Consider the following 20,104-nt stretch of genomic DNA (forward strand, 5'->3'; position numbering starts at 1 on the left):
CACGCAGTTACTGCAGTTGCTCTCTAATTGTTGCAAGAGATCAAAATATTTGCCCTGAAGGTAGCTCCTTTGGGGGAGGATGTCTCATTTTCAAAGCATTCAGGACAAACTACCTTATACCACAGAACATGTGATTCTTTCCCAGATAATGCAGCTGTGGACAAGTGCTGTGTGGAATGTAGTTGTGCAAGTGAAGCAAGTACTATTGCTTGAGACGTGAATCATAATGAACATAACTTGGGGTGCTTGTGCCATTTTCATAACATTTCAAGTGTCACTTATGCTTTTAGATGCTGAGTGTGTATTTGTTCCAGATTTGGGACAGGCCTGGTTTCCCAAAAGCTTTATTTTACTAACTCCTCATTCAAAGCTGTCCCCCCTTGGATGACACCATCCAGTTCTGTTGCTGGACAGAAGGCGACCTTTTTTCTATTCCGAAGTGCTCTCCTTGCTGTATCATTCCAAGGCAAATAATGTCATATACCTTTTACTTAAAAGCAAGCATTGGCACAGCTTATCAACATCCTATATAAATTCTCCTAGATTTATCTCTGTACAGACCAACCACCCCACATGTTTACTCACTGCAAGCGGGGAGAGCAACCACAACCCTCCTTGCCCTGCCCCCTGCCTCTACACAGTTGCCTGGTGATCTGCAGAATTTGATTTTGTGAGGGAAGGGGCCATGTGTACCCACCTCCTCATGATCATAGATGCTGCTTTCAAAATGTTGCTGATTGTGCAGAGGGTGTGTGCACACAGCTACTTTTTCCACACAATCACACTTTGCAAACTATTATGTAATCTTGAGGAGTTGGGAGAGAGCCAGGGTACTAACACCTGCTTTCACTCCTCATTTGGTAAGTAAATGCATGGCGGGGGAAGGGGGGATCATCTGTACGAGGCTTGTGTCTTTACTTTAAAGGCTGTGAGCTTTCCGTTTCCAGCGCTACAGCATTTAACTGCCCTGAATGTTTTGAAAGGGGCAAACAGAAGTATCAGTATTCCCCAGTATTTTCTTCCCAGTTCCTTATGCTAGATACAGAGCTGTTATACAGACAGACAGTATATTTTTATCCCACCCCTCTTCCAGAAAACTCAAGGCTGCCTGCGTGGTTCTTCCTATTTTTTTCTCACAACAACCCTGCAAAGACTGAGAGAATGGGCTGGCTCAAAGTCACACGGGGCACGTCATGAGGTTTGAACCCAGCTTGTCCTAGTCCAGCACTCTTAAACACTGCCGTATTATTAATTTGTCAATGTGTATATAAATGGGACATACGACCACTGCCTAACAGTTAGCTTGAGGTTCATGCAGTCATCCACTGTCTAGATGAACAGCACTTCAGTCTGCTGGGTGCTACATAGAATGTAGATGGGATCCTTGCTTTTACAGTCAAAAGTCATTGGCTCCTCTCTGATTTTTTTTTAAAAGAGCAATTCAAATTTATATATTCTTTGATATGAAGGCGTGACCATATGTTGGCTTTCTCCATTTTTTTAAAATGGGACTGCAGTGATTTATAATGCATCTGCTCTGGGATAGTTTATATTTCTGGCACCTGGGCACTCACCTGCTGAGTTCCCAATATGATTTTAAGTCTCTGAATTTCAGTGGAAAAACTGACATTTTCAAGTAATGGTGCAAAACTATTTAAGGTGGTTTGTGCTGTCAGAAGAGGGAGGAGAGAGATGAAAAAGGGGAGCTACTTAGTCTTCTGTCTGTGAGTTTTGGCATTTTTCCTGGTGGGTTATTCACAATAGACATGAACCAGAGAATGGATTTCTGAATAAAGCACTCCATTATTTTTAACAGTGCTGGAACACTGACTCTGTTTTTTAAAAATTATGTCTGTCAGACCCATCTCTACTTTTAGAAACTGAGTGATTTTTAAATCCAAAGTGTCACTTCTGTCATCCTCACTCTTCTTTTTCATCATTATGGTGTTAACTAATAATATCCCATCCCTTTTTTCTCTACCCGTTCAAACCCTTTGGACAAGTATTATCCCTGTCATTAAAATGTTTAGTAAAGCATTAGCAGTAAGGAGTAGCATTGAAACTGTTCCAAACGGAATTAAGTAACAAGAGTTTAGAGTTTAGTGTGTCAGAAATGATCATTGGCTGGTTGCTAAAGGTCTGGGACTTCATCATTATTGAAAAGATAACCAACAATCTGCATAATATGAAGAATCTTAGCTGTAGCTCAGGTTTTTATGAGAAATGGATGCCGTTTTATGAGTATATTACAGAGCATGAATTGCATGCTCCTACCCACTTATACCAGTCTATCTATGAAACTTGATGTAGAGGGGTCAGACCCTTGTATACTCTCATTTTGAATTTGGATCCCTTACCACGGCTAAAATCTTATGTTAATTGAAAATTAAAAACTCAATAGAATCGGTTATATATTTAAATGTTGTTAAATCAGTTATATCATTAGAGCTACTGTGATTATTATAAGATGTTGCAGACTCCCTGCTCTATAGTTTAAAAAATGTTGTGTATCGTTATACTTTTTGTGTATCATTGTGATTGTTATAATAAATTTATTTTAAAAAAAAGAAAAAAAAAGAAATGATCATTGGCATTGGCAGGGAGCATTTTAGGATGTAGCAGGAGGTGGGGGGGAGGCAAGAAAGTCATGCTCCATACTCAAGCCGTTGGATGTTCCTGCCTAATGCATGGGATAATAAATCCTGGCCTGGCCTGGCCTGGATAGCCCAGGCAAGCTCCATCTCATCAGATCTTGGAAGCTAAGCAGGGTCCAACTATGGATAGTACTTGGACGGAAGACCTCCAAGGAAGATCAGGATTGCTATGCAGAGGCAGGCAATGGCAAACCACCTCTGTTAGTATCTTGCCTTGAGAACCTCAGCGGGGGGGGGGGGGTGTTCACCATAAGTCAGCTGTGACCTGATGGCACTTTTCACCACCAATGAATTCTACAGTGACGCCCCTCCCAAAGGTGCTGTTACATGTTCCGTTCAGGTTAGCTTTGAACTCAAGTTCAGCGACTATTCTGCTCTTCTCCACGTCATGCTAAGGAAGGACCTTCCTTGGTGAACTGTGTTTTGAGGTTCTAAGTGAGTTTGTATAGGTGCTAGGAGGTCATGTCAGCAGTGTAACTGCTGTCACCCTACAAGGCAGCACAGTGTTCTAAACATAGATTTATTTTCCAAAGTCATTGTTTTACTTCCTCTGAAATGAAAACATCAGGGCTGTTCTGGTTGCTAGGTCAGAAGGCTGCCTGGCTTCACCCTCTCTTCTGGGGAATTGGGATTTTGTAACTTCTTCTAATAACATTCGGTACATTGTCCTCTCTACTACAGCAGTTTTGCAGGGAGGAAAAAGAGCATTTAGACAGGAAATTTTCTCTCTTACAGATAATTTTCTGTCATCGTTAATGGAAGCAGTGCCTAAGGAATGTGTATCTGTGTGATTTCTGAACTGATGCTGAACTGTTCTAATAGTGCAGAAAGGGAAAGCATAGGTGCCAAAAATGTAGTTGATTCCATGTTGTTGACCGAAGTCTGATGTGTTCCTGTGCTTCAAGCAGCATTTCCTGTTCTAGAGCTTTAAGGAAGGAGCTCTTTGCTAGCATTAGCGAGTCTGTAAGCTGGTTAGTTTGTTGTGTGTATAGCTAGGGAAATGCTCTAGGTGTGGGGGTTCCTGGACAAGAAACCTGCTACAGAGAGTGTAGCATCTGCGCACGCACAGATGTATATACACACGTGGGGGTGGGGGGGGACAGGAGACTCATTCCTTCCCTGAGCTTTTATACCTTAATCCTTTTGTCTCATTGGGCTCTCTAGTTCTGGAAGAGCAGTACTGAAAAGGAATTAGTGATGTTGTTGCTCCGAGCTTAACTTGCAAACTCTTTCAACCAAGGTTGCTGTCTGAAACTGAAGGAACGATGTAGCTATGAATGACCTTCTATGAATTTAATCGAAAAAGGAAGGCATTTCTAGTGTCTCTACTCTTACAAGCTGTGTAAACCACGGAAGGAAAGGCAGGGCTCTTTGTGAGGGGCTTTCATTTCCTCCCAAATGAAACTCTGTTAATAATAATAGTCCAGAATTTCGTAGCGGTTTGGAGGGAGTGGTACATGGGTAGCAACTGCATTCCCCATAGCTAACTTGTGGTAAAATATCCCACCCTCATAAGCAGATTTAGTACCCTTCCTGCACACTGCTTGCATCCGCTGTCTTGTAATTATAGATGCTCAAATATAAATGCTGTTGATATATGATGCTTTGAATGCTTGAGCCTTATTTATCAGTGGGGATATCCAACTATTTCAAGTTTGCCTCAAAACGGGGCATTTTAAAACAGGGGACTCCCTCACAATGGTTAAATTTCTAGTCCACCCAGGTGGTATAAGGTGTTGGCCTTGTGCTTACCCTTTCGTAAGTAGAAGCAACTGAAAACATGGCCAGTGTTGTTGGGTGGGACATCTTCTCTGCCTTCAGCTGCAGATTCAAAATGTGAGAATTATGACACCAAAGAAGCCAAAAATAATCCTAGTTACTGCAGCATACTGAAAATGTTTTACAAGACTGTGGGTGCCACTACCTGAGAATACGTGATCAAGACATATACAATTAAAAGCAGTGTGGAAGCTGGATAGGCAGTTGGATAGCTGAGCAGAAATATAAACACGGGCTTCCCAAAACAAAGTCTAACCATTGCTTTCCATTCTTCCAAATTATTTAAGATAAAAGCCGGTGTGGTGTAGTAATTAGAGTTCAGACCTAGGACTGCTGCACGGTGGCACAGCCTCAGTCTGTCAGCTGCACTCATTGCTCTGGCTCTATGCGGCTTCCTGTCGCAGCCTGAGCTAGCTTCTCAGCCCTTCGGCAAGTAAACAGCAGTACAGCTGCATGGCAAAAGTACTGAGAGGGCTGGACCAAGACCTTTGAAGGCCATCTTGCCTTCTGCATCCTATTGGCCGGTTTGCAACACTGGCTGACATTGCTTGCTGTCTGTCTCCTTCCCCAGGCTGCATTCAGAGCTGCTGCTGCAACCCATGCAAGTGTGGGGGGGGGGGGGCAATGGGGCAATAAGGAAGGAGGCATTGCTGCTGGTAGAGGGGATATTGTTCAGGTCTTTGTGCAGCTTCCCCCTTTACACACTAGGTAAAGCAGCCCTGATTTCAGCGTCTCTTGAAGCTACCCCCTAGTAGAGGCCAGCACAAAAGGTCCCTCTACACATCACTTCTTTTATGAGTTCTCCACAGAGACAAGCCATATTCCTCTCAGACACATATCAGGTCCAGGAATTAGCTCCCCCCCCCCCCAAAAAGAGTGCAAATGTGCTTGGGAAACTGCTGCTGGGGGAGAGAGGGCTCCTGTCTTTCTCTCAAGCCTTTCCCCACTGCAAAAACAGTGTGAAGGGGAGACATTTCCCCATTTCTGCTGCTCTACAAGGAGGTATTGTGTGCATGTGCTGTAGCAGAAAGGGTAATGCCCCCCCCCCCCGACACACACACAGTTTTTGCACAGGGAAAAAGCTTTGGGGAAAGGCAGGCGCTCCCCCTTCCCTGGCTGCAGCTTTCCGAGCAGATTTGCATTCTCATTTCTTAATAGAAGCCAATCCCCGGAGCTGATGTGTGTCTGTGCGGATCACAGGTTGGCTCCATGGAGAACTCATAAAAGAAGTAACATGTAGAGTAACCCAAAGCGACCAGGCCACACAATAGAAAAAATCCCTAACAGTTTTCTGACTACCCCTTTATTTCCTTAATATTTTTTTTTCAGAATTGCTGTTACATTTTTAAGTAATTTTAAAATCCTCAACTGTGGATGCATGAACAGCCAGCATTTTGTCTTCTGTCCTGCTCACCAGTTGTGAACAGGTAGCCAATTTTTCAATGGAATTTTCATCTGTTCATCAACCCATTTATGGCTGTTTGGCAAGTTGTTTCACCATATGCCTTCCAAACAGTATAGCACAATTGGGTTTTTGCACATACATGTTCTCATGCAGTTGAATGGAGTCCTACTGACCCTTCCCCCACTGTGTCACTACTCCATTTGGCAGGCAATTTTTTAACTAATTAAGTCAGTTACGAATCATATAAATCAGTAAAAAACGAACACTGTGTTTTAAAACAATTTTACTGTTCTGTGTTCTTCTTAAGTAGTCATTACCAGCATTAATTGCTGCCAAGCTTTTTGAATAGAGAGCATTTTCACACATGCATTTCCCCTAAAACCTGATGTAAACCTGTTCAACAAGTATTGGAGTTTTTTGGTGCTGAACAGAGCTAATCAGCTCGTGTCTGATCGTCACAGTAAAACATAGCAAGTTCCATGACAGAATGTGCCTGGTGTGAAATGTGCGGCATCCCTATCTTCCTTCTCAATGGTCCTACAAGACAGGCTATTAGTAATCTCATATTTGATTTGTTTCCCATCTCCAGTGTGATTTTTGTCTGGAAAGAGCATGACAGCACTCAGATTTTAACCTGCAGCCTATCACAAACAAAAGTCTGGAACTCTGGTACTGTTGGGGTGGTGAAGTTGTGGGGAGGGAGCTTTAAGGCAAAGCCCTGCAGGTAGGGGGAAAGGTTCTATCGCCCTTACCCCACTTGTTGCATCTCCCCTGCAAATTGTGCTGCTTTCCTTCAATGGCATTTTGCAGCAGGGAAGCACTGACTAAGATCTATCTATATACATGGATTATGAATGGAAGTGTTTTTACACTCCGAGGGAGTGTTTATAGCAGTGGTTTTATGCTGGGATAATCTGTGAAAAGCTGGTTCACTTTGCAACGTCTCCACTGAAGCTGGTGATAAAGCACTCAGCTACTGTGTGGTGTACCTTTCCACAAGGGCCTTTGCATGATGCCTGGAGAGAGCTCAGAAGCCATCCTGCCTGCTTCCCTCCTAGGCTAGGAAGGGCTGTGTCCCACAGTGTTTCATGTAGTAGGCTGGGCTGCTCACTAGTGAACAGATCTTCCAGAGAAGGCCTCCTGTAGCAAACCATCAGCATATAATGTAGTAAAAAATAAGCAGACAAGTAAATATAACGTGAGAATAAGAGAGAGCACATAAAACTTGGTCTGAAAGCTTTCCTAGTCAGAAGCTCTGTACCCATAAAAGAGATTCCAGCAAGAGACTGCAGCTATTCCTAAGCACACAGCAACTTGGCTGGACAATGCTTAAACCTGCTGTTTTTATTCAAGTGGCTGAACTACTTGCAAATATGTTCTGTGCTGCTCTTTGCTGGTGCAAATTGTATTCTTGCATATAAGAACATTGGCGGGGAGTGGGCAAGGAGGTGTAGGCTTGTCTCTATATGCCTTGGAAAGGAACTGGATGATACAAACACACCCTCAATGTACATCTCCGAAATGCTTTCCACCAGGCTACACTGACTGTTACATGAGAACGGCAGCTGTGTGTGTCCACTAATAGCACGCGATGGAGTCAAATGCACCTTGAGTGTTTATGCTGGGAATTTATAAACTCTCCACACAGCCTTTCTAAACAGTCCTTGAAAAAAGGCAACAATGTAGATGAGAACTGTGCCCTCCAGGTCTTTGGCATTTCTTCTCCTGTATTTTTTTCCTGGCTTGTAACTTGCTGTGTGTACTGTATGAGGTTCTGCCTGGAAAATCCAGGGTGTCCTCATGAAACCTTTACAACTTTGAATTACAATAAATATTGAATGATGAAAATGCATACAGTAAAGAAGGTTGCTTTATTCCATAGAACATATCCAAAAGTTTATTTAAAAGTTTATTTTTATATACAGCTATCCTAACATGAGCCTCCAATGTCGCCCAGTGGATATCAGGTCAGTACTGTATCTCCAGGTTTGTTCAATGTCAAGTTCTGTCTATCACACAACATGAGGCTTTTCAGATCCCCAAAACACAACATTTTTTGCTGCATTAACTTTCTTAGTTGCTTTACCCTATGCAAAAAAAATCTTGGTTAGAAAGGCATACTATAAATTAAATCAATAAATAAAATTGCATGAAATAAACGTGACCTCATTTGGAAACTGTATTATTCATAGTGTAAAGATTTCATGTGGTTACCCTGTACTTCTGTATGTCTCTGAGGGAGAGGCAAATCTCCATCCTAAATCAGTTTCTGTGCATACAGTCCCACCAGAGTGGTTAATTGGTTGGGCTGCACCAGCACTCTGCTTGTTTGAATCCCATCACTGCCATGAGTTCAGCAGGTGGCCTTAAGTAGTCCACTCCTCTCAGCCCCAGCTGTATTGTGGGGATAATAACATTGACCTTGTTTACCACTCTGAGTGGGGCGCTAATCTGTCTAGAAGAGGGGTATATAAGTGCAGTTACTATTATTATTTACTTGCTTTCAACCTGTAAGTCATGGAACCTGCTTGCTGGGTCATAAAACCTATACAGTCACCATTGGGTGGATGTGCAACTGTAGTGCGTGCAAAGAGAGCAAGGTCCTCACACCACCTACTAACTCACACTGAAAGGATGGCAAGACAGTCTCATTCAACGGTGAGAAGATTTTATTTTTGGAAGGTGGTTCCAAGTCATAGCTGACTTATGGCGACCCCAGTGGGGGTATTCATGGCAAGAGACTAACAGAGGTGGTTTGTCATTGCCTGCCTCTACAACCCTGGTCTTGGTTGAAGGTCTCCTATCCAATTAGTAACTAAGGCAGTCTCTGTTTAGCTTCTGAGAGCTGATGAGATCTGGTTCCCCTGAGCTATCCAGGTCAGTAGTCATTACTTTTGCCTTCTTCGTGTTCACCTGTAATCTTGTTTTGGCACTTTCTGCCTTGACCTGCTTCAGCAGTCATTTCAAGTCTTCACTATTTTCTGCCAGTATGGTAGCATAGGATGTAGCAGTTTGCAACTCTTTTCAATTATTGAGTATATTAATTTTCTTATAGAAAATTATATTTATACTTTTAAATTCCATAAAGAATGGTACAATTTCACATACTAAGTTATATATGATGCCTTTTGTGTTATTCAGTGAGTTAAAAAAGGTTTAGGTTTGATAGGAAAGTTAAGTATTGTATATATTTCTTCCCTAAATTTCCTTTTTTTTCTGAACAAAATGGGGGGAGGGGGTTCTGTATGGCTTCAAAAGTTTAGGAAATTTTATATCTCTAAGTACACCTGGCTTTGATAGCAGTGAAGTCACAACTCTGGTTCCTCCTCTTCCTATCACATGATGCTGATATCACATGCTTGTAGCACAGTGGTTCCTGTTCCATTGAGGTTGGGTCCTTGGTTCTGGAAAGGCTGAAGATCACTGATCTGTGGTATTACTCTACATTTACATAGATGGCTCAGGATTACCTAGCAAAGCCTTTACAATTGTTATATCTTGGTTTCAGCTGCTGTTTTTGTAAATGTGTTCATCCGCGTTAAAAAAAATCTTGTACTAGATATCTCAAGTTCAGTGCCTTTTTCTGGTTTGATTTACTACACGCATTCTGAGAGCCCTTGCTTGCCTCTTGTTGGTTACTATATACCATTAAAAAGACGGCAGATAAAACTGATCAAGATACAATAAGCTGGGAAGTCAGAAGTCAGTATTGTCCCTGGTTTCCCACAATTTCAGCACTCTGGGGTTTAATGCGTTGAACATAATGGAGTAACAGACTATGGAGTGGTGCATTATTCATTCTGTGAGTTGGGGATGGGTAAAAAATATTTTCAGTGATTTCAATGTGCTCAGACTGGAGTAACTCTGTTTAGGATTGCAGTGTTTAATTCTCAACCCTATCCTAGGTAGTATCGTTTTGTACAGTTAGCCATTTGACTGTAGTTATGACACTTGCAACATCACGGTAATGTTGATTCCTCTCAGGAGCATTTACTTGTCAGTTCCATAATAATCCTGAATAACTCAGTTATATTTCCATCTGTAAGGAAATTGTCCTTTGTTAGCAGCTATGAAACAACTGAAACTGCCATGTTTAGTGCACTATCAAAGTTATTCTTTTGCCCATATTGATCCATGATTATAGCGTTCCGTTCACTTTTATGTTGCAGGCCAAAAACAGGGAGACAGGTGCCTTAGCTGCTGCCAAAGTCATTGAGACCAAGAGTGAAGAAGAACTGGAGGACTACATGGTGGAGATTGACATCTTGGCAACTTGCAACCATCCTTACATCGTGAAGCTGCTAGGAGCCTTTTATTATGACAGCAAATTGTGGGTAAGATGACCCTCATGCAACAGGTGACCCTTTAGAATCCTAATAGCCCTTCAAGGATACCAAGAGGCAGTTTAAGATTAAGAGTAAAACATTGCTTGCAAGTGAACAGATTTTGGCTCCAAGGAGGTTTATGGTGTTTGTCTTGATCTCTGTTAGGAAAAGCTGCTTACTTGAATATCTTAGCTTTGCCTATGGGACTTCCTTTGTAAATACATTAACTTAGGCATATGGAGTTGATATTTGTTTAACACTAGATAAGGACGCAGTCTTTAATATGTGATAGGAGAGACTGTATGTGTGTGTATATATACCCTTCCAGTGTCTCCGGTCACTTTACTTTACTTTTTGTAAAAGATTCCCTCTTTTCTACTCAGCAACTTGCTATTATAGAGGACTGTTTCCATATTTCTGCTTTGGAATTTAATAAAAGTTTTCCCAATGCTAAAGTTTGCATTCTTTGTTGGTTGTCCTTTTTCTGATATTTGTGTTTTATCATTCTGAAAGCCTTCAACAAAGTGAGAGATCTTGCTTGCAGGGTGGGTATCTGTTTTGATCATGGCAGAACGGCTAATGCATGTTTAAACCATCACTGTATTAATTTTTATTTTCACCTATTGAAATTTCAGAATGGAACACTCAATACTTTTATCATGCTCTTTTCAAATTGCCAAGGCACTCAGCAGTAAAACTTGCCTAGTTTCCTGTGGACAATCAATATATCTCACGCATAGTCTTAAGCATGGAGTTGAACTAGTTTACAAAATAATGTTTTTTACTGGCCTGCATTACTCAAGTTCTCTCTTTCATGTGTTCACTTATTCTGTGGTTTTGGCTTACTTTTGTAAGTGATCCACTACTTAGTATGAGTTCTCACTCATATATTTGCTGATTCACCTCAGTTAACTCAGAATACTTAAATAGCGGATATTTTCATGACATCACTGATTATTTTTCAGACTAGAAATGCTCGGCCACCCTGTGAAATGGACTAGTTTCTGTCAATGCTTAATTCCTTTATAATAGCACAGATGTATGCTACAGGTAGCTTGAGGCATATGCTAGGTGCCCCTGCTTTGTGCTATTGACACATTTAGAATCTTGTGCTACGCTGGTCATGTAGAGATGGATTGCTTGGTAACAGGGGGCTTAGTAAGAACATGGAATAGTTGTGCACCTTAGGTGAACAAAGATTTTTTTGGCTTTGCCCTTATACCTCATGGCTTCACCTGGGCACACAGCTTCACTCCGCGGCCCATCTGTTTCCAATACAGGTTTCTTTCATTCAGGAGTTGGCTACTCAGTAGTACTAACTAATGAGAAAATTTGGTTAGGATCAGGCTACTTGTATCAAAATCCTACTTTGTTTGTAGTGTGATCATGACCAAAGATTGATAAAACTGGAAGGGTGTAGTGGCTAGAGTGCTAGGCTTGGACCTGGGCGAACCAGGGTCAGATTCCTACAGAGGCCTGAAGATTGCTATGGCCGGTCATTGCTTCTCTGTCAAGCTTACTTCAATGAGTTGTTCTGAGAGTAAAATAGAGGGGGAGGAGAACCATGCATGCCACCCTGAACTCCTTGGAGGAAGAGATAAAAATATGACTAAAAGGGAAAGGCAGGTCTTTCAGATTACCTTGCTGAAATTTTGATGCTTGAAATGAGGGCTTATATTTGTGAAACAGAGTTTAAAAGGGAACCCTCTAGTTCTTTGTTATCATTATTGTTATTAACTAGCAGGGCTTTTTTCTGGGGAAAGAGATGAGGGAACTCTCACCTGAGGCAGCTCCTGGGAGGAGGTGGTGTGCCTCTTAATACATAGGCACGCGCGCAATGCAGACATGCACTCCCGTAACTACACGATGACGTCACTTCTGGAAAGTGACATCATCACGCAGGCCATGGCCGCCTTGGGAGCACGCTTGTGCTCCATGGGGGGGGGGTCTGATTTGGCCCAGATAAGGCTAAATTTGGCCCAAATCGGGCCTAAATTGGCCCGGATTGGGCGGCTCTACCACAGGGGAGCACTCCCCTGCATGGCAGTGACTGGATCTGGTCCATTTGGGGTCCAAATTGGGCCAAAACAGGCTCAGAATGGCCCAGATCAGCCTGAAACAGGCTGATGCCGCATGGGAGAGTAGTCCCTCGTCCGGCAGCAGCTCAAACCTGGCCGTTTAGGGCCTGATCCTGGCCATTTTGGGCCCAAAACGGCTGAAAGGGGCCCAAAATGGCCAGGATTGGGCTGCTGCCAGACAGAGACCCAATCCTGGCTATTTCAGGCCCAAACCTGGCCATTTGGGGCCAGAGCCTGGCCATTTGGGGCCCGAATTGGGCCCAAAATGGTGGAAAGGGGCCCAAAATGACCAGGATTGGGCTGCTGCCAGGTGGGGGAGTCTTCCTCTGCCTGGCAGGGGCCCGAAGCTGGCCATTTTGGGTCTGATCCTGGCCATTTTGGACCTGAATTGGGCCCAAAATGGCCAAAACAGGCCCAAAATGTCCCGGATTGGGGCCGAAACAGGCAAGATCGGGCCAGTGCTGTGCAGAGGAGGGTTCCCCCCACACAGCAGTGGCCTGATACGATCCATTTTGTCCCCAATACGGGCCATTTCAGTCCCGATCTGGACCATTTTGGCCCTGATTCGGGCTGTTTGAGGCCCAAAACAGCCAGTGGCACCAAACCGGCCTGGATCATGCCAAAATGGCCTGGAATGGGCCACTGCTGGGCGTGGCAACTGGCCCTCGCCCGACACCATCCTGATCCTGGTCATTTTGGCCCTGATCCAGGCCGTTTTGGGCTGTAAATGGGCCCAAAACGGCGCCAAAACGGCCAGGGTCGGGCCGGGTGCCAGGCAAATGTACCCTCCCCCACCCGGCACCAGCCCGATCCTGACTGTTTTGGCCATGGTACTGGCGGTTTGGCCCCAATCTGGGCCATTTCAGGCCACATCCTGGCAGTTTTGGGCCTGAAATGGCCTGGATTGGGCCTGAGTCGGCTTGGAATCTGCCACTGCTGGGCAGGGGAACCCTCCCCCACCCTGAAGTGGCCCGATCCGAGCCGTGGCCAAAACTGGCCATTTCTAATGACACCAGTCATGTGGGTATTTTTAAAAGGTGCTGGAACGCCATTCTGGGGTGTTTTGCCTCAAAAATAGCCCGGTTAACTAGTAAACTGTACCTGTAAAAGTGGCCTTTTTATGCAGAACTTGAGAGAAAATGGCTATAGGAGTTGAACTGGGATTTGAATGTGAAACAACTTTTGTTTTGGTATTTCAGTCTTCAACACAGACATCCTGCATGGTATATTTAGCATTTTCCTCCATGCCTTTGAAAATGGGTGTGGATAGAATTATGTTTGGAACACATGTATCACATTGGATTCAAGTATCACAACCTAAACCAGTGGAATGTCAAACATTCTAGTTAAACCAAAGACCGTTCTGCCGACATGCTGCTGTTTCTGTAATCTGCCTAGGATTTAGAACTAAATTACTGAAAGATGCTATCTGCTTTATCGTGAAATGTGTAAGTCATATTCCTGATTCATATAGCATACATTCACTCCCTTGATTGCTTCCTTTTTCATTATTTATTTTATTTAAAACTTTTGTATCTAAAGAACAATTTAAGTTAGAACTCATTTCAAAAATTCAAGATTTAGAATATAAACGCAAAAAATGCAATCAAAAAGGAGGATGGAACCCTCTCTTTTAAATCCAAAGAAATATTGGATACATGTCATGATTTTTTTCTAAATTTATATAGATCAGAGAAACTATCAGACAGTGCAGTTAATGAATTTCTGTCCTCCCTCAAAACCTTTAAAAAAAAATAACACCAATACATACAGAGTTCATGGACAAACCCATATCCAATCAAGAAATTATGGATGTCATTAGGAACTTAAACACAGTAAAACTCCTGGCAGGGATGGGTTTCCAGCTGAGTTTTATAAGAAATTTGCTCACATATTGGTAGAACCACTTAAATTGACCTGTAATGCAGTCCTAACATAAGGTATCTTTCCTCAGTCCTGGAATGAGCCTCCATTATTGTAATCCCTAAAAAAGGAAAATATAAAATATATGAAATATAATATAAAATATCCCTTTTCGCTGATGATATGGTCCTGTATGTCACCCAACCTGCAACTTCACTTAAAGCCCTTGAAAAAACTATATCAGTCTTCAATCAAATCTCAGGTCTTAAAATAAATAAGTCAAAATCAGAACACTGTCCTTTAAAAATATCATCAAACACTTTTAAACACATAACATCACATTATGAGTATAAATGGGCACACAAACTTTGGAACTACCTAGGTATTAAAATACCGTTTAATATAACCAATTTGAAAGAATGCAACTATAATGCTTTACAGCAAAAAATAACTGAAAATATTAAAGATTGGTCTAAGCTGTGTCTGCCTTGGGCAGAAAAAATAAACCTAGTGAAATCCATGATCCTTCCTCATTTTTTATTTAATTTTAGGATGCTCCCTATCACTCTTACTATCCAAGAACTACATAATTGGCAAAAATGCATAAACAAATTTATTTGGGCCAACAAATGCCCTAGAATAAATTATGTGATAATGAAATGCTCATCAAAGAAAGAGGGCCTAGCCATGAGGCTTCTCAATTAGTAAATCTAGTGGTGCTGCTAAGCTCACATGAAAACTTAGATTGGATCCGCATTGAGACCTCACATATTTATCCTAATGATATAAAAGGTATAATATGGATGCATCCAAAAAACAGTCCCTTCCAAATCCACCTTAGCGCTACTCTGAAAATACAGGATAAAGAAAGGAAGCATATCGCTCCCGACATCTCACCTTTATCATCTTGCCTTGGTCAATCGTGGTTTCAACCTGGTATGGATATTCACTCCTTAAAACATGGAAAATGCTTCACAAGACAAGAATTATTGACGTAACCAGACAGAGTACTCTCTTAGACAAACTACATCTAAAAAAAGATACAAACTTCACAATCCTGTGGTTCCAATACCTTCAACTCAAACATTTGTTTGAGAGCCCTCAGCTTAAAAATGTACTTAAACGCAACTTGACAAATTTTGAACTCCTGTTAAAAAAAACTCCCAATTACTCTGAAAGGGCTTGATAAGGAGGGGCATCTTCCTTTGAAGTAACAAGCCAAATGGAATAAAGACTGCAATATTTCTTTGTCTGATGCTCAGTGGGACACAATATGGACAGGGAAAGCTTTAGAGTCTAAAGCAATCAACAATCCTTTGTGGATTTAATTAATGCAGAAATCCAAAAGATAACAGGATATATAGTCCCTAAGTGCCCTGAAGTGACCCTCTTATGTCTCTGGGAGGATCCCACGATTCTGACTGTTAGAAAAAAATTGATCTTTACTATGCTTTTTGCTGCAAAAATATTGTTAGCATCTTCTTGGAAACGAGAAGCTTCCGTCCGTACCTACTTGGAATAAAAAATTATGGGACATTTTCATCATGGATAAAATTTCATCATGGATAAAATTTCATCATGGATAAAATCAGTTGTCTCCAATCAGTTGAAAACTCACAGTACCAATTGACTTTTTTGAGCAATGGTTGCCTTTCATAAGTTATATGTGCAGTACAAAACAATCACACACTCCTGACCCTTTTGTTTACAACTTTGTTGGCTTAACTTGAAAAGTCACACTATGTATAATAATGATAATGCTAGCCTTCAGATTCTGTAATAAGTTACTTCTTTCATGACAAGTTTGTCTCCTTCGTATTGTAAACAGTTTAATGTTTGTTATTCTGTAATGTTTGGAATAATTACAAAAATTAAAAAAAATCTCAGCTCTTTACAAGGTGGCATGTAAAAATTCCCTTGAAATAAAACCAATAAATCAAGAATAAGAAATGATCAGTATTAAAATTACAATAAGGAACCCACTGAAACAGCACTGCAGCAAAAAAAAAACCCAAACAAACAAGAGCACCAGCTCTTGAAGCAGTCGACAATATCACCAAAGGCCAGGGGAAATGGATGTAGGGAGGGAATTCCACAGATATGATACGACAACAGGAAAAGTCTCTGGTACTTCTAAGCTGGGTAGCCAAACTCTTGAATGACATCTGGCAAGATGGGAGCTCACAGAACAGAGCATCCAAAGTATATTTCAGTGGTTAAATAATTCTTAAGATACTATGGAATGTTAGGGTGACCATAGTAGCTGTTAACAGAAGGATTGTTGCACAAGTGTAGCAGTGTGCATGCCATGATCCTTGAACGATAATGAGCACTAACCGTTTACTACAATGTAATATCATTGTAGAAATCTGTTATTAATGAAATAATAGCTTTGCAGGTACAGAGACTTTGACTGCAGTTGTGGTCCTTGCTGAGTACCTTGCACAAGCAAATATCCCTGTTTGGCTATCATGAAGTTTTCTTTGCATACCAGTTTTGTGCAAATTTTTAAAAAGCCCTTCCGCTAACAAAAGAGATGACACTTGACAAAATGCAATTGGGAGACATACACCATGGTTTATTAGATACAATAATCACTGCAGGAAATGAGACCTCTTTCATTCCACTTTCAACACTCTGAAAAACAAAATCTTTCTTCAGTCTATCTGACTATTTCACAGGAACGATTCCAACAGCAGGGGCCTTAGGAATTTTATTTAGAGGGAGCATATAAATAGCATGTGTGTGTATGTAAATAGTATGAATGTTCCCTGCTAGCTTGAATTTAAATCTTGACTCGTGCCTATAAGAAGTCCTTGTCAAAACATTCCTGCTTTGTAATAAACCCAAAAATTTGCAATTGGAGAATTGGACCTTGTGCAAACCCTGATATGTGTAAGATGAAGGAAACCATCCAAGTTTACTTATTTATGACGGAAAAGGTTGAATTGCTTGTGGAGTTTGGAATGCTTGTGTAGTAGTTAGTAGATTGGGGCTCTTTGGAAGAAAGGATTTAAGCCGTAGGGTGGAAGAGGAATGTTAGAAAAAGGGAGGAAATTAATCACAAATTACTCCCCAGGGACTACCTACCAACTTGATCCTTGGCAATATATTTCAGGGAATTCCCACTGGTTGCCATAACCATTATTTTCAGTTATCAAACCTAGATATCTTAGTTATCAGTTATCAAACCTAGATATCAGACCTAAATATCTTTACATTACCATTCACAGCTAGTAAGTGTTTAAAAGCTATATAAAAATTACTCAGAGGGAATGTATTGTGGTGTTTTCTGTAGCACTCCTAGTACAGTTAAGCATATTGACTTCTGTTTTATTAAATGTTAGCAGTTGGCTTCTTTGGATCAGTTTTGAAATGTGTCATATTCTTATTTGCAAGCTGTAGCAATTTACAACTCTCCTAATTCTTTTTTTTTCAAGCTTTGTACTCTGCCTTCCATAATAATTATTTTAAATTGAATGGACATTTTCTAGCTGACAGGTTTTAGGTTGACATTTAAAGTCCCATGAAGTACATCATCTCCTCCCCCCGTTTCAGTATCACGTGAAAAATGCCTGCAATTCTATTGGGTAATTTCAGAGTTTGAAAAGTTTTTATTATTATTATTTTTTAAAGTAGCAGTGTTAATTTTGTTGAAATAGTGTATTTTCTTGTTAAAACTGTTGAACATACAAACAATTCACTGCCGCATAATATTTTGCATATTTCTCCTAGTTTCTCTCTGGAGTTGGTCCTTCACTAGTTCACATTACCTCGGACATTTTCTTACATCACAGGTACAATGTTGGAAGACGAGTATGTTTTGTAATATATTAAAGGTGGTGAGCAAGTCATCATTTCACTTGGGAACATGCTTTAGTTTCCTAGTGTGTGCTCACAGTTAACGCATAGGAACATGCTTTTCCAACATGTGTATTACTGCTGGCAAAGAGAATGTGTAAAATGTCCTTACTAGATTTAGGAGCAATCTACCATAGAGAACTTCTGATTGTGTAACAAAATAATGTATTGTCTTTTTAAAACAATTGGAATTGATTAGCTAAGAAGGGCGCCTGGGCAGCTTGTTCTGAGGGCCTGTCCTTTGAGACATTTTGTTTAGGTCAGTTGTTGACCTAAGGCTGTCACTCAGCTTCCTGCTGCTAGCCTGCTCCCCTCTCATGTAAAAGTTCATCCCCTGACCACAAGCTCTCATCTATAAGGTCATGTCCGAATAAAGTTCCTTTTCAGTCTCTGGTATGCTCGCATAGAGGACTTCATCCACACAAGTGCTGATGCAGTGATGGCTCATTCTGGTAGCCCCCATGGCAGACCGGAGGTGTCATGGCATGAATGTGAAGAATGTAGAAGCATGATGCAATGCTTTTGGCTGCTGTTTCCACTGCTCCTCACTGTGGCCTGCGGAGCTAAAATCACACAGGCAGGAAGCTTCAAGGTGGGCATGTCTTAAGGAAGAAAACACTTCAGAGCCTGTCATTTCTCTGAAGGCACATTTTTTTCACATCAAAAAGGAACATCGGCCTTGCTATACACGCACTGGCATGTAAATGCTGATGAATAAACAAAGCGCCATTTTGTCATTTTACTAATACCAAATAGTACTTCAAGGAAAGTTTATTAAACAAGCAAGTCAGTTTCTGGTATGGACTTGATGTCCTTTTGAAAATATTCTCTAGCTATTCTTGTTTATTCAAATGTAAATATATCCTGTATACAGGAGACACACACACACACACACACACGCACAGTTAATCAATCAAACATTCAACAATAAAGGTCACAAACTTACAAAGATACTGCAATATTCAAGTACAATAATAAAATGCAATATGCTCATCTGCAATAAGTAACAATAAATATAGGTAAGAAAGTGACCAGTGCTTATAAATACAAAATGACAGTGCCTCGAGTTACAAGTAATATACAATGGAAGAATTGAATATACAAAGTTCAAAGGGAAATGTCCATCGAATTTAAAGGAGAAGATATTCCATAGCTGGAGTGTAACTGCAATGGGGATACCAGTGTTTCCGTCCCATTTCTGTTGTCCTTCTTCTGGGCAGTTACCACAAAAGGAAATCACAATTCAAAAGTAAGAACATTCCCAATTCATCTCATGCATACATCAGGGCAGCCGGAGTCTCAATACATGGGACTGAAGACTTCTTTCAATATTGTTTATTATTTCATTTTGATACATTATTTTGTTTAGCTAGTTGTTTACGGTGCCTGTGCTGCTTTCACTTGTGGTTTCTCCCGTGATTCTCTTTTCTTTTCTTGGCCCTTTAAAAAAAAGCTTCAGCGTTGTGACACTGTAAAAAAAACTAAAAAATTAAAAGGTGAGATGTGACTTCTTCCGGCGCTTAGAAGTTATTAGCAGGCTACCTGTGACTGTGGTCTGCTTAGACAGTACTAAAAAGTAAACCCACGATAGAAGAAATATTCATGTAGTAACATTTCAGCATTACTACCCTTTTTTAAAAATTAAAAAATGGCAGAAAAGGAGTTCGGAGAGCTGAGGAGGGTGGGAGTGGTTACTGGCAGGCAGCCAACCAATCAGCTCCTGGGAAAAGGTAAGCAGGGGAGAAGAGAAGCAGAACGGGAGTAAGAGTTTTGTACATACATAAGACGCAGCAGCTACAACTCAGCACTGGGTTCAAAAAAACGTTGCGGTGTGTCCGCATGGGAAAAACTGGGAGAAAAGACAGAGAAAATTCAGTTTTGCATCTCTTGCTTCCCTTACATGTGAGGAACTCTGGAGATCATGAGAAGCAGGATGGAATCTGAACCACTGCAATATGACCATGTGGAAAGGCCCATATTCTGAGCAGCGTTCAGACCTTGAAGTGAAACCTGAAAACAGATTTCGCTCCTTTTATAGAAACTGTTTATCAGTACAAAATAATTTATTGCAGTACTCTCCCCACCAAGACACAGCAACTCCTCTTAAGAGGTTAATGATTCCTTTTATTAAAATAAACT

General features: G+C 41.2%; 1 protein-coding gene across 1 annotated transcript in view; it reads left to right on the top strand.

Moving 5' to 3' along the window:
* The window catches only part of STK10 (serine/threonine kinase 10), a 97,142-nt gene that overhangs the window by 33,594 nt on the left and 43,444 nt on the right, over nt 1–20,104 (top strand). Inside the window, exon 2 of the mRNA XM_054977371.1 lies at nt 10,008–10,172. Within this exon, the coding sequence (XP_054833346.1) occupies nt 10,008–10,172 (165 nt within the window). The remainder of the gene's footprint in view (nt 1–10,007; nt 10,173–20,104) is intronic.

The sequence above is a fragment of the Eublepharis macularius genome, chromosome 4 (genome assembly GCF_028583425.1).
Source record: "Eublepharis macularius isolate TG4126 chromosome 4, MPM_Emac_v1.0, whole genome shotgun sequence".
NCBI classification, from domain to species: Eukaryota; Metazoa; Chordata; class Lepidosauria; order Squamata; family Eublepharidae; genus Eublepharis; species Eublepharis macularius.